General features: G+C 37.3%; 1 protein-coding gene across 1 annotated transcript in view; it reads left to right on the forward strand.

Moving 5' to 3' along the window:
• The window catches only part of LOC150089767 (uncharacterized), a 118,031-nt gene that overhangs the window by 707 nt on the left and 101,756 nt on the right, over positions 1-15,568 (forward strand). The window contains exon 2 of the mRNA XM_090368796.1: positions 8,443-8,546. Within this exon, the coding sequence (XP_090224922.1) occupies positions 8,443-8,546 (104 nt within the window). The remainder of the gene's footprint in view (positions 1-8,442; positions 8,547-15,568) is intronic.

Consider the following 15,568-nt stretch of genomic DNA (forward strand, 5'->3'; position numbering starts at 1 on the left):
ATATATGTATATATAAAATCCCCAGTAAAGGAATGAGTGACCCATTAATTGCAATCTGTAGTTACGACTATAGCTTATAATACGGTCAAAATCTTAATACCGGTATTTCGGTATTTTTAATTTATGATACCGGTATTCCAAAAACAAACGTTTTTTTTCAATAAATTTTGATGACAGTTAATAAAGTAAGGAAAAAACAAGTACTGCAATTATTTGAATTCAAGTTTCAAATAAACATTTATTGCAATAATAAATATTCTGAAAAAAATCAAAAATACAGTTATTCTAAAAACAAAAAATACATATTGTTACTGCAAAGTTTAGTTATGTTTAAGCACCCACACTACCTGTCTGAATAAAGTGAGGCCTTAAGAAACAAGCAATCAGTATTGATTGTTTAAATTGGATCTAATTTTAGTACATACAGTATTTGATTAGTGGCAGAAAACGCCCTTTCGGGTTCTATTCTGGTACTATTCTATTGAGATAATTGTAGACAATCTCAGTCCATATTTTCAGGCTTTGAGCTTTTTTAGCAAAAATAGTTAAAAGTATTTCATTAATTTCCGACTCAAGTTCATCTTTTAAAATCTCATTGGAGTCGGGCAATTTCTTATTTTGGAAAGAATTTGCGGAACACCGATGTTCTGTTCCATGTTGGTCTTCCCTGACTGAATTATGTTCATCATTTTCTGAAGGAGAAAGATGTTTTATTAAGCGAAGTATAATTTTCACTATAGTATCTTTACTGAGTCTGGGAGAGAGCAAAGAAGTTGAAAAAATTGTAATTAATGATGTTGAAATTTCACATGTTGATTTAATGAGAAAACTTTTGTGCCCACAGGCCAATAAGGCTCCTGTGGTTGATGGCATATACCCTATAATTTTAAAGGAGGTGGCAAGTGAGTGCATTGAACCATTAAGGCTAGTTATGAGAGCATCACTGGACTCAGGAGAGATTCCGTTGGATTGGTGTAAATTGGAATATAAGGCGGTTCTAGGTGTGTAACAGGAAATTACCGACTGGCGGGTCTAACTTCAGTAGTAGGAAAATCATAGAGGCAGTGATCAGGAGTGGAATTCAGGATCATTTAGATGGAAATGGAATTCTGTAGGATACACAGCATGGTTTTGTAAAGGGAAAATATTGTTTAACAAATCTGGTTAGCCATTTTGACAGGTCACTCGTGAGCTGGATTTAGAGAATAATTTCCATTCGATATTGTTTTTTTAGATATCAGTAAAACATTTGACTCAGTCCCACATGAGCAATTACTTTATAAGTTGGAGCAGACTGGAATCATAGGGAAAATCCTTAGATGGATAGCACGATGGCTTGAGGGCACCAGGCAGGGGATTGTGATAAATGGTTATTCCTCAGATTGGGTTAATGTAAGAAGTGGGGTTCCCCAAAGATCGGTATTGGGATCACTGTTGTTTTTGATTATCTTAAATGACATCTGTGAAGGGATGGAGGGCATAAGGTCTAAACTTGTAGATGATGTAAAGATCAGTAGAGTGGTTAATGATCGCCGCCAAGCAGAGCTTCTTCAGAGTGACCTAGATAGACTTCTGGGATGGTCAGAAAAGTGTCAGCTATATACTTTAATTCATCAAAGTGCAAGGTCTTACACCTGGGGAACAGCAACCCCAAAATAACTTATTATTATTATGATTAGCCAATATGGTGCAAGGAAGCCCGAGGCTTATGCTGCACCGGCCAAAAAAAAATTTCCAAGTTACCCTGAGAGAGAGAGAGATGTAGAAAGGGATCACCAAGAAAGAGAAAAATGATGATATCCAGCTCAGGATCCTGGCTGTGCCAAGCCCATACTCACCACATGTGGTGGAGTTGAACTAAAGTCAGTAATGAGGAACGGGAATTGAGAGTTACAATACGTTCAGACATGAAGTTGTCCGAGAATTGTGGACAGGTTGCATGGTGTCCTATCAATGATTTATCAAACATTTGCTAGTAGAAATAAGGATGTCGTAATCACATAAATGTGATTTTATAACCTTTTTATGATTAAATTATAAACTTTTCTTTTTTAAATTAGTATCCAAAAACCGGTATTGTTGTATCAATACTGGTATTTGAATACTGGGAAAAAATGACTGGGATCCCTGGATTTCGGTATTGTAAGCCCTAATTATGACTTATTAGCAGGAATAGTGAGAAATGATGCAAGAAATTAAGCTTATGCAGCATCAGCCAAAAAAAAAAAAAAAAAAAAATCTAGTTCTTGAATTTATTAACACAACCAACTTCATGCAACACAAGATGAAAGTTTGTTATAGGCATAATCGATTGATTAGTAATTGACAGATTTCAATAATTGAAATAGACCTTCATTAAAATTGTTAGGTTATATTTCAAGTTTGCTGATGATTACAGAGGAAATCATCAGTGATGAGCATGGTGGTTAATGATAGTAATCAGGATATGCTATTTGCAGGTGGACTTATTATTATTTTGAATAATCAGTTACCACTTTGAAAAGTGGTAACTGATATCAAAGTGGTAACTAATATTAATAAATGCATGGTATATTGCATTTGAGTAGTAGTAATCTCAGAGTTACATGCCATTTGAGTAGCACTGAATTCAAGGTAATTGAGAAAGAAATAGTCTGAGCAGTGCAAATAGGCTTCTAGAACAGAGGTAATTGAAAGGAAAAAAGACTAGACTTAGAGGTAATTGTAGGTCTTTTATATTGTACTGCTAGAACAGCCCATGTAGTTTTGTCAGTGATATACAGGAACTTTTCCAGCAGAGACAAGAAGGCGATCATCCCATTGTTTAAGGCAATGCTTAGACCACGTCTATAATAGCATATACTATTATGCTATTGGAAGCTTTATTTTAGGAAGGACATAGATCTGTTTAAAATGGTATAGAGAGGAGCAACATGATTAATTGAAGCTATAAAAAGTATCTTACGAAAGACTGGGATTCTGTAAATTGCCATTTCTGGAACCCAGGCAGTTGTGACCTAATTCAATGTGTATAAGGCTTTAAAAGGGTTAATTAAACTAAACAATGCCATCTTTACTTACATAGATGACACACACACATACACAATGGGACATAAATTTAAATTGAAAAGGATGGGTGCAGAAATATGCATTCATACATTACCCCAGGGGGGGCTCACATCTGGTGAGTATGGGCTTGACAAACCCAGGCTCCTGAGCTGGATATCATCATTCTTCTCTTTCTTGCTTTCTTGGTGATTCCCTTCTACTTTCTCTCTCTCTCTCTCTCTCTCTCTCGGTAATGTGGGATTTTTTTTTGGTTAGTCCAGCATAAGCCTCAGGCTTCCTTGCACCCTATGGTTATTAATAATAATAATAATAATAGAAGAGCGATTGTTGGAATAAACTTCTACCTAGTGGGTAGTTTGAATAATTTTAAAAATGGTTTGGGTAAATTGTCAGGAACAGGTTAAGTGAAGTGGTTAATTTTTTTGGCTGGTGCTGTATAAGTTTTGCTTCTTCACATCGTATTTCCAATACTAAGTCCATTCAAAATTCGAATGATAGCAAAGAAACACCATATATATAAATATTTTTGAAAGGGGTTAGATAAGTTATAAGTGAAAAAATTGAAGGTAAGTAAAGAAACAAATTTTTATGATAATTAATGCATCATTAAAATCTACAAAAAAAAAGTGCAAAAAGTTTCTCTCTCTCTCCAAGCAACATTATTTCTTTCCAGATAGATTTCTTCTTACAAACATTTATATATTATTTTTCCAAAGAGTAATATTTAATTTTGTAATTTGCATTTTTATGAAAACAAAGCCTGAAATTTCACAGAAACTGTGGGTGGTCAAAAATATTCTCTCATTTGAAATCAGCATGAAACAAGTAAGGTAATGTATGCCTTGATTTACATTTGAGGTGCATTTGATTATCAAATAAAAGAAGTAACAATTAAAACTTCTGTATTGTACTCAAAAATTATTTACCAGCTATCCATCATGTTTGCATGATGGATAGCCATGATGTTAGATTTGTGTAGTAGTAGTTCTTTTTAAGGCACCAAATGCAGCCATTGCAGGGCTATCAGAGATATGGTGCCACTAAGGGATGTGGAATGTGAATATGGTGAGTACAGTGTGTACAGGAAGGAGGGAGGGAGCAAGTTATCCTCTTGGTTATGAAGCACATAGAATCTAAGGCAGTGCATTCAGTGGGTGGCCAGTTCAATATTGAGTCAGTCTGGTGTGACATAAGTACTGGGAAAACAAAAAGGAGGGTAGGAGTGTGTTATAATCTAAATGGCTGTGATTATAACTAAAAATATAAGAGCGGCAGCAAAATAAGCAAGCAAATCTTTAGCTTTAATTATGAAAGTATCCCTGGATTCAGGAGAGATTCCTATGGATTGGAAATATGTAAATACGAGCTGACTTCCAATCACAAGGAAGGGAGAAAAAAAAGTTGAAATGGATGATTCTGATTTCTGTTCCAGGGAAAATAATGAGGTTACTGGTTAAAGAAATAATGCAGATCATTTAGACAGGAATGAGGTTATATGGAACTCACAGCACTTACATTTGGACCTTGAGGTTGTCACAGACATTCTCTCTGATATGCCAGACAAGCTGTACTTGCTACATGGGAGTCTGAAAAGCTGATGGAACTGATATTCGGGTTTAAACTCAAGTCAAGTGGACCCAGTTTCGGCAAAGTCCGGACAGTCTGTGACAGCCAAATCCTCTGCTTGCACCTTCACAATGGTGGGACTGTTAGTAATCCTGGGTATAACCCCATGCACAAGCACACTGTGGGTGACCATCCAGGTGTGAACCAACGTAAGCAGGGGGCAAGGTGTGGAGCCCACACCACATGGAGGAATGCCGCTCCTCTGTGTTACCAGGCATTACTAGGTGGTGGATGACTCTCATCAACTGTGCAATACCATCACTTTGCTTACTGGAGGCTTGAAGTGGTGGAACCCATGTTTAGTCTGTACAGCTAAGTTCCGGTCAACCCTTCCCCATCTCTTCCATCATGCAGTATGACTGATGACTTTTGAGATTATGATGGACATCATGGAGAGATCGAGTCTTCCTTACATTTTGAGTGTATAGCTCTAAAACGGTGTTTGTAGGCAGGCCGCTAGTTAGTACACTGGACCAAACCTATTGGTAACTCTCTAGGAGGCTTCTGGATCAGCTAGTGTATAATCTTGCTACCTCTACTCTGCTAGATAGTGACTGGAGGGAGTCGAGTAGTGTGTATGCGGGGTCGGGCATTGTTGAGGCCACATTATGTCAAGGATTTGGGTATATTCTTACCATGTGTATGCCATATCCAAAAATTTCATTACTTCATACAGCATGTCTCCCCCCCCCCCACTTTTTCTTGCTATTGAATGCACCAGGAATTGTCAAACTAATAGAGCAAGCTTATCTGCAAAAAGATCCAAATCACCCAAACACTTCCTAGTTCATTTTACAAATATATGTGGTCTCAGTTCTAATCACAGCAATGTTCATTTCCACTTGCAGTCTACCAAACCCTATGTACTTTTTCTGACAGAATCTCAGTTATTGGTTGATTCAACTACTGCTCATCTCACTTACCCAAATTATTCGCTTTATGATTCCTTTCACCTCAAAGGTGATACTTGTGTATATGTCTGTTCCGATATTCCATGTCAGAGACTTGGTAAATTGGAATCTCCTCTTTTCCACCTTCTCTGGCTTAAATTACCATGTTCTGTAAAATTCATCTGTTGTCTCTGCCGTTCTACCAACTCCACTAATCACTTGGAGCTCTTTGACTTCCTCTCTTTACAACTTGACTTTCTCCAGTCCAACTTTCCTAACAGTGAGGTAATTTTCCTTGGTGATTTTAATGTTCACAACTCGAGCTGACTTCCGTTTTCTAGTCACACCTACCCAGCTGGTTGAGATGCTAAGGCTTTTGCAATTACTAAAGACCTTGCACAGATTGTTCATTTACCTACAAGAATACCGGACAATCCTAAATATACAGCCAATACGCTTGATCTGTTTCTCACAAACAACCTTTTAGGGACTTCAGATCCCAAATTGGTGATTGTCTCCTCTCCAATGGAGCCTCTATCTCTGGGCTATTCCCAACCTGGTGCTGCTTGGCATTACAAGAATGCAAAATGGGATGACCTGCAAGATTTCTTTTCTTCTTTTCCTTGGTCGGATTACTGTTTCAAAACTTCTGATGTCAGTGTTTGCTCAGATCGTGTCAGTGAAATTATTCTTGTTGGAATGGAATCCTTTATCCCACACTCTACTTATAAAATCTCGTCCTTTATCTAAACCTTGGTTTTCCAATAAATTTGCCAAGGCTGTTCAAGAGAAGAATGTTGCATATCGTAATTGGCTTGTTTCCAATTTTTCAGTTTCATTTTCTGCCTACACCAAAGCCTCCAAAAATAGTAAAGTAGTTATTAATTAGTCCAAACTAGATTTTGAACAGGTTAAGAGTAGAAAACTTGCTTCTTGCCCTAATGGTAGCCAAGCATTCTGGTCTCTTGCCAAAACTATCGGCCGCAACTTTTGCCCATCTCCCACCTCTGTCAAAACCAGATGGTTCTTTTGTCACTTCAGCCAAGGATAAAGCTGACCTGCTAGCATCCCATTTTTCTTCCAACTCATGTATTAATGATCTTGGTAAAACACCTCCCACCATTCCCAACACTCTCCATTCAATGCCTCCTGTGGTCTTCTGTCAAAAGGATGTCAGAAGGATTTTGACTAATCTTGATGCTAAGAAAGCTCCAGGTCCTGATGGTACTTCTCCACTTGTGCTCAAAACCTGTGCTCCTGAACTTACTCCTGTTCTTTGCTGCTTTTTTTAATTTTCTTATTCCAAAGGTGTTTTTCCTTCTGCTTGGAAATTTGCTCATATCAGGCCAGTTCCTAAAAGGGGCGACAAATCCATCCCATCCAATTATCGTCCCATCGCAGTTACTCCTATACTTTGATTTCAGGCTTCTACTCTTTCTAAAGTAATGGAGAAATCAATTAACTGCCAACTCTTAAACTATCTAGACACTGTACATCTGATCAACAATTACCAGTATGGATTCCATCAGTGTCAATTCACTGGTGATATTAGCATTACCATTAGTAGAGGCATATGATGCAAGAAAGCAAGCTTATGCAGTATCAGCCAAAAAAAAAAAAAAAAATCCCACTCCCATTTCACCCCTTTGTTTGTTCGAAATACCTGTCCAGCTGAGCCTTAAATTTATTTAGGCTATCAACTTCAACAACAAGGGATGGAAGTCTGTTCCACCAACCAACTGCCCACTGCCTAAAGGCAAATTTACACTCATCTATCCTACATCTGTCTCTCCTCAATTTGAATTTATGCCCTCTCAGGTGATTATTCTGAGCAAGAGGAAGAATCCCATCGGCATTGAGCATGCTCAAACCATTCAAGGCTTTATATACCTCTGTCAGATCACCTCGCTGGTGCCTAGTCTCCAGACATTGTAATTTGCAAAACTTAAGCCTTTCTTCGTAAGAGCAACCCTTTGTTCCATTCACTAATCTTGTTGCCTTTCTCTATACTCGTTCCAGCAGCTCTACATCCTTCTTGAAATGAGGCCTCCAAACCTGTATACAGTACTCAAGGTATGGCCTGACCATTGCATTATACAAGGGAATAATCACTTCCTTATCCCTGCTAAAAAAATTCCTGTATATCATTGACAAGACAGCATGAGCTACTCTTGCAGCCCATTAGCACTGCTCAGAAAACTTCATATCTGCCTGCACAATTACCCCCAGGTCCTATTCATTCTCTACCACTGTCAGTGTAGTACCACAGAGTTGATACGTTGCTCTGGAGTTACTGTTTCCCATATGTAGTACTTTACATTTGTCAATGTTAAACTTCATTTGCCACCTCTCAGCCCATCTGCTCAACCTTTCCAGATCCTGTTGCAGCAGCATAGCATCAGTAGTGCCCTTAACAACCCTGCCAACCTTTGTATCGTCTGAAAACTTGGACATTAAGCTTGATATGCCATCAACAATATCATTTATAAATACAGAAAACAACAATGGACCCAACACTGAACCCTGAGGGACTCCACTAATAACATTAGCATGAATATATCAATGTTGTTGTTATTTTGTTTTTAGGAGCATTAGCAACTAAGGCCATATTGCTCCGGGGATATGCGGTAGTCATTCCCTGACCTTTCCGCATCCTCCGTATTTGGTGATCATGGGCTCGAACCCCGATCTAATCAAGAAGCGTGTGCTACGTACTGCTGCTCCTGCCCACCTGGCTATGGAGCCGCCTAATATATCAATGATTCCAAAGTTTATTAATATAAATTATCATCATAATTAATTCAGCTATCAACTGTAGTTTGAATTGAAGTCCAAAGCATACTTATATATTTTTGTATAATAGTTGTTAATTTTTTAGGCATTGGGATGGACTGTTTGAAATTAAGAGCTGGATATCAAATGGTTACTAATCAATTATGGAGGAATATCACTGCACAACTAAGTACAAACGTTGAACACAAGGTAATTATGAGATTTTCATTATATTTTTATAAAAAAAAACCTGACTTTGTTCATCAGTATCATTAATATTGCTTTTAATTCCCTATAGGAAATTGATTCCTTTGATGTTTTTGAGAAAAAGCTAATTGGTTAAAAAGTTTTATTATATGTTTTTATTAAATTTTTTTTTCTACTTTGTATGTTTAAAATGATATTCATTCTAGTTTGCGTAAAATATAAGATATTTTTTTCTTTGAGTTACAATTTCTAAAATTAACCTAATTTTTTAAGAAATTTTTCTATACACAAGAGAATTTATGTAATATTCTGCAATGTGTTTTGTTATGTTCAGGGACTGAACTATGTATGGGAAATGATGATGCTTACCTTCTGTTTGAATGGCTCTCCTTTCAGATAGTTTCCGTGGCACTGCATGTACCAAATCCAGAATTGTGACCTGGAAGTATTCCTGATTGGCTTCTTTTGGAATTGCTGATAGTGATATTCTGAATAATTTTCTCTGTCATTGCAAATATTATCTTTTTAAGAGGCTTTCAGCTTGGGGGGGAATCTCAGGGATCTATATCTTTTGAATATGGTGGATGGGGAACTACAGTGATGGAGTGCTCTGTACGAAATCCTTGAATGGAAAGTGCCAAGCGTGCAGGTGTGCAGTCATGGTGCAAGGGCCAATTACCCAAAGTTCAGAGCCATAGAACTATTTGTAGTATTTTTGGTTTTTTGTGTGACCATGCGGGACAAATTAATGATGAACAATGCCCTGTGAGTCAAAATATGTGATAAGCATGATCTTCACATTTGACTGAGATTGCCTTGCAAAAGCAAGAAGATAGTCTTCTGTTTAGTAGACTGGGCCTTCTTTTCTGGGTCATTTCTCCATGATTCATCACCACTAACGATGATGTGGATCAGCAGCAGCATGTCATCTTTTTTTCCTGACACATGAAAACTTTCCATCCTGTATGATCATCAGTGAGGCTGATAAGAAACAACTTAGGTGAAATGTTGCTTTCCTAAATCTTGTGTTAAAATTGATTGACATGTTCCATAAGAAATATCGATTTCACATATAATTAAACAAAATTTACTCCTGATCAGATCACAAACATGAGTGATTGAATTTGTATTTTTTGATGCTCACCTTCAGTATCAAAAACTGCTAATTCAATCAATCATGTTTGTGATCTGATCAGGAGTGAATTTTGTTTAATTATATGTGAAATTGATATTTCTTATGGAACATGTCAATCAATTTTAACATAAGATTTAGGAATGCAATATTTCACCTAAGTTTTTTCTTAACAGTCTCTCTGATGATCACACAGAGTGGCAAGTTCTCGTGTGTCAGGAAAACAGATGACATGCTGCTGACCCACATTTTGCTTTTTCCATCATTAATGGTGATGAATCATGGAGCAATGACCCAGAAACAAAGGCCCAGGCCACTAAATGGAAGACTCTGTCTTCTTGCTTTTGCAAGGCAATCTCAATCAAATGTGAAGATCATGCTTATCACATATTTTGACTCATGGGGCATTGTTCATCATTAATGTGTCCCACATGTTCACACAAAAAACCAAAAATACTACAAATAGTTCTATGGTTCTAGACTTTGGGGAATTGGCCCTTGCACCCTCGGCACTTTCCACTCAAGGATTTCATACAGAATACTCCATCACCATAGTTTTCCATCATATTCAAAAGATATAGATTCCTGAGATTCCCCACCCCCAAGTGGCAAACCCCTTAAAAAGATAACATTTACAATGACAGAGAAAATTATTCAGAATATCACTATCAGCAATTCCAAAAGATGATGATGGACAAGTGGCCCTCTTTAAACTTTGTGAATTACTGAAAAGTTTTCAAACAACACATAGGATCTTCTCTGAAAGCTATTTTTAGCTTTTCACAAGTATATGCTGCACATTTCCCTAAAATGTTATGCAAATTTGCTGCTCAATAAAATCACTCATTTTAAAATAAAACCGTTAAAGCACCTTCTATTCCAGTGGTTTTCAACCAGGGTGCCACATAATTTGGGATTAAGTAATTTCAACATTTTTTTTTTAAAAATTTATATGTTTATTTCATTATAAAAAGGTGTACGGTATCTTTTTAATTTTGTGGTGATCTATAATTGATGTTTACTTAGTAACTCTAAATAAAGAATAAATTTATTTTATATATAAGACCCCTGTATTGATGGGGGATACGTTCCAAGACCTACCGTGAATGGCTGAAACCATGGATATTAGCATTAGTAGAGGCTATGATGCACGAAAGCAAGCTTATGCAGCATCAGCCAAAAAAAAAAAAAAAAAAAAAAAAAATGCTCCCATTTCACCCCTCCGTTCGTTCCAAGTACCTGTCCAGCTCAGCCTTAAATTTATTTAGGCTATCAACTTCCACAACAAACAATGGAAGCCTGTTCCACCAACCAACTACCCACTGGCTAAAGGCAAACTATTGCACATCTATCCTACATCTGTCTTTCCTCAATTTAAATTTATGCCCTCTCAGATGATTATTCTGACCAAGAGGAAGAATTCCATCAGCATTGAGCATGCTCAAACCATTCAAGACTTTATACACCTCAATCAGATCACCTCGCAGGTGCCTAGTTTCCAGACACTGTAATTTGCAAAACTTAAGCCTTCCTTCGTAAGAGCAACCCTTCTTTCCATTCACTAATCTTGTTACCCTTCTCTGTTCTCGTTCCAACAGCACTACATCCTTCTTAAAATGAGGCCTCCAGACCTGTATACTCAAGGTGTGGCCAGATCATTGCCTTATACAAGGGGATAATCACCTCCTTATCACTGCTAGAAAAATTCCTGTATATCATTGACAAGACACTATGAGCTACCCTTGTAGATCATCTGCACTGCCCAGAAAACTTCATATCTGCCTGCACAATTACCCCCAGGTCCTTTTCTTCGTTCTCAACCCCTGTCAGTGTAGTACCACAGAGTTGATACGTCACTCTGGAGTTGCTGCTTCCCATATGCAGTACTTTACATTTGTCAATGTTAAACTTCATTTGCCACCTCTCAACCCATTGCTCAACTTTTCTAGATCCTGTTGCAGTAGCGTACTGCCATTAGGCTTGTCAATCATTAAGCTTGATATACTATCGTCAATATCATTTATAAATACAGAAAACAACAATGGATCCAACACTGAACCCTGAGGGACTCCACTAATAACATTTGTCACGATGAGCAGTGTCCATTGATTACCACTCTCTGTCTTCTCCCACTTAACCATCCCTTTATCCATAGCAGCAATTTGTCTCCAATGCCACACTGCTCCAATTTGTGCAGCAGTCTTCCATGTGCAACAGTATCAAAAGCTTTTCTAAGATCCAAATATATGATATCAAAGTTATTCCCTGCATCTAGTTCCTTTGTGACCACATCATAGTATCCAATGAAATTGGTCAGGTAAGACTTTCCCTTAACAAAAACATGCTATGTCTGAGCTATAACTGAAGTATTGTCTAGATGATCCTGCAGTACTTCTTTAACTAGTGCCTCCATTAATTTTCCTGAAACAGAAGTTAAACTAACAGGTCTATAATTACTTGTGTCACCCTTTGATCCTCCTTTTTGAATTGGGGTCACATTTGCATACCTCCAGTCCATGGGTACCTCCCCTTAGTTCAAAGAAGCTCTCATAATTATGGCTAAGGGTTTGCTTATTTCCTTTGCTGCCTCCTTTAATATAACTGGGTGCCGTTCTTTTCTTCGTTCTCGGGTGCCGTTCTTATGTTTATCTTCAACAATTTCTCCTCCATTTTCCTCTCAGTTATTACAAAATCATCTAGCTCACTGCCAGAGTTTAACTCACCTCTGGCATTCCCCTCCCTGAATAACTTCTCATGGGTGAATGTAGATGCAAAATACTCATTTAGTTTGTTAGCCACCTGAGCAGGATCATCAACAGTTGAACCATCAATATCCCGTGGACCAATCTGATTCATCCCTTTCCTTCTAGAGTTTACATAGGTAAAGAACTCTTTTCTGTTTTTCTTTGCATCCTTTGCCAAGGATTTCTCATAATCTGCCTTTGCCTGCCTAATCTCCTTTGTGACTAGGTTACAGACCAGCTTATATCTATCATAGGCTTCCATGTCACCATTTAATTTATATGTAACCCATGCATTTTTCTTCTCTGCCATATGTCTCATTAGTTCATCTGACATCCATTTAGGCCTAAATCCTGAACAATATTTCTTAGTTGGTATGTAAAGCCTAGTAGCTTCCAAGATAAATTTTTTGAATGCTTCCCATTTTGAATTTGCTGTTGGTAACATCATCAGTTGGTTCTACTGTATACAATTTAAATACTGTCTCAGACCATCGTAGTCACCTTTATGAAAGCAAAAACCCTTCCCTTTATCCCTGATGGTAGTTACCTCTTTGAGTAAATTCCACTTCAGCACACTGTGATCACTGCCACCTAGTGGTTCCTTTATCTACAGATTCTTAATGCATGAAGAATCACTACTGATAATCAGATCAAAGGTATTACTCCCGCTAGTTGCCTCCTGAACATGCTGATGTAGAAAACAATCATCCAATAAATCCACAAAAGCCTTGCTAGTGTGTGAGTGACCAACCCACAAATTCCAGTCAATATCTGGGTAATTAAGGTCCCCCATTATAAGACCCTCTGATTTACTGGTCCACTCTATTTCTCTGTACTGTTTCTTATTATACTCATCAGAGTTATTAGGCCTATAACACACTCCTCCTCTCAATTTTGATGTCCCAATTGTTATGTCACACCAAACTGACTCAACACTGCACTGTCCAGCGGTGTCGACTGGCTTCACTTCCTTGGCTTTTACGTGTTTCTTAACTAATAGCATAACCCCCCCCCTCCCTTCCTATCCTGTCTATCCTTTCTGTACACATTGTATTCCCCAAATTCCAGTTCTGCATTCCTTACATCTGTGTGACACCATGACTCTGATATCCCAACAATATCTGCCTTTGATGTTCTGAGCAATATCTCAAATTCATAAAATCTATTAACAAACTCCTAGCATTCATGTGCATGCAAGTATACATGCACCTGTTCCTATTCTTAGCTACCCTAACACAACCCATGTGTTTACTTGTACTGCAATGACTCTCAGCAGTCTCTGAAGTACCCTGCATCTTGTTTTCCAGGCTGCTGCTCATTACAACAGAAGCAGTTCAAGAATCACTTTCACCTCTGCCAGTGGCTACTGTTAATCTCTTAGTCCTTGTTTCCCCCCCAGCTAGCAGTTTTCCGACCCACTTAACACTGCCTCAATAGCATCAGCAAATATTCTTGCACCCTATCTTTTAACTGTATCCCACGTGTTTCTTAACTAATAGCATAACCCCCCCTCCCTACCTATCCTGTCTATCCTTTCTGTACACATTGTATTCCCCAAATTCCAGTTCTGCATTCCTTACATCTGTGTTACACCATGACTCTGATATCCCAATAATATCTGCCTTTGATGTTCTGAGCAATATCTCAAATTCATAAAATCTATTAACAAACTCCTAGCATTCATGTACATGTAAGTATACATGCACCTGTTCCTATTCTTAGCTACCCGAACACAACCCATGTGTTTACTTGTACCGCAATGACTCCTAGCAGTCTCTGAAGTACCCTGCATCTTGTTTTCCAGGCTGCTGCTCATTCAAGAATCACTTTCACCGCTGCCAGTGGCTACTGTTAATGTATTAGTCCTTGTATTCCCCCCCCCAAGCTAGCAGTTTTCCGACCCACCTAACACTGCCTCAATAGCATTAGCAAATATTCTTGCACCCTATCTATTTAAGTGTATCCCATCCCTGTAGAAGCACTCTCTTCTGTTAACAAGTACAGACCAGGCTGAAAAAAATTCTACCCCTTGAATTTTTTTCAGCGTGGTATAAGCGAACACTTGCTGACCCCATATATAACATGATTTTCTTGTACGTATAATAAAGTATAATACATATAATAAAGTTTAATTGATAAATGAAACACACAGTAAGACATTACCAACATTAAATCCGGTAATAATAAAAGTACAGCAGACTCTCAATTTACTGGGATTGGATTAACCAGGACACCTCAAGATTCCAAATTTAAAAAAAAAAAAAAATCAACCAGAAATCATAAAATTTAAGTAATAGCTAGAATCGGTATAAACAGATATTTTGCAAGTCGTAAATAAGCGACAAGAACCGGCATTATAAGTCGTTATCGCGATTTAGTGCTGTCTTCACACCTACTGCTCAAAACAAAAAAAAAAAAAAAAGAGACGAAATGTTTAGTTAATTTAGTGCGTCACGTCGATTGTTGTGTTTCGTTGTACTGTAAAAGCACAAATTTTGTTTCGTTATTTATGTCAGGGATGTCAGAATTTTTTTTTTTTTAAAGTAACTTTTTAAAATTTTTTTTTAATCGCGAAAATGATGGGCAAATGCAAGAGTTTTACGCTTAAATTAAACAAAAACTTGAAATTATTCAAAAGTTTGAAAATGGTGCATTTGTTAAATCTCTAAAGAACAATTATAATGTTGGCGACCAAACCATATGCAACATTGTAAAAAATAAAGGGAAGCTATTCGATTTAAAATCGACATCGTTAAAAATAAAGGGAAACATCGTAGTATTTGACATGCGAGTAGTACATATTATGTTTTTTTGTTTTTTTCCGTGGTTAACTGCGGGTAACTGAATTAATGGATACCGAATCAGCAGATATGGGGGCACAACTGTATATATAATTTGTATTATGAATCATAATTTTGTTTATAGTTATATTATTGTAATAACTATCATATAACATATATTTTTTTTAAATATTAGATATATATTTTGAAGCCTAAATGTGCAAGGCATATGTTATGGGTTGAAATTAACTATATAATATTGGTGTAAATACACCACAGTTTATCCATAAGTTTAACTACATAAGTAGTGTAAAGGCATCGTTTGATTTTATCTCAAATTGTGGTTACCTTCACAACGAGATACTAGGT

The sequence above is a fragment of the Mastigoproctus giganteus genome, chromosome 2 (assembly GCF_048544385.1).
Source record: "Mastigoproctus giganteus isolate SK-2022 chromosome 2, ASM4854438v1, whole genome shotgun sequence".
NCBI classification, from domain to species: Eukaryota; Metazoa; Arthropoda; class Arachnida; order Uropygi; family Thelyphonidae; genus Mastigoproctus; species Mastigoproctus giganteus.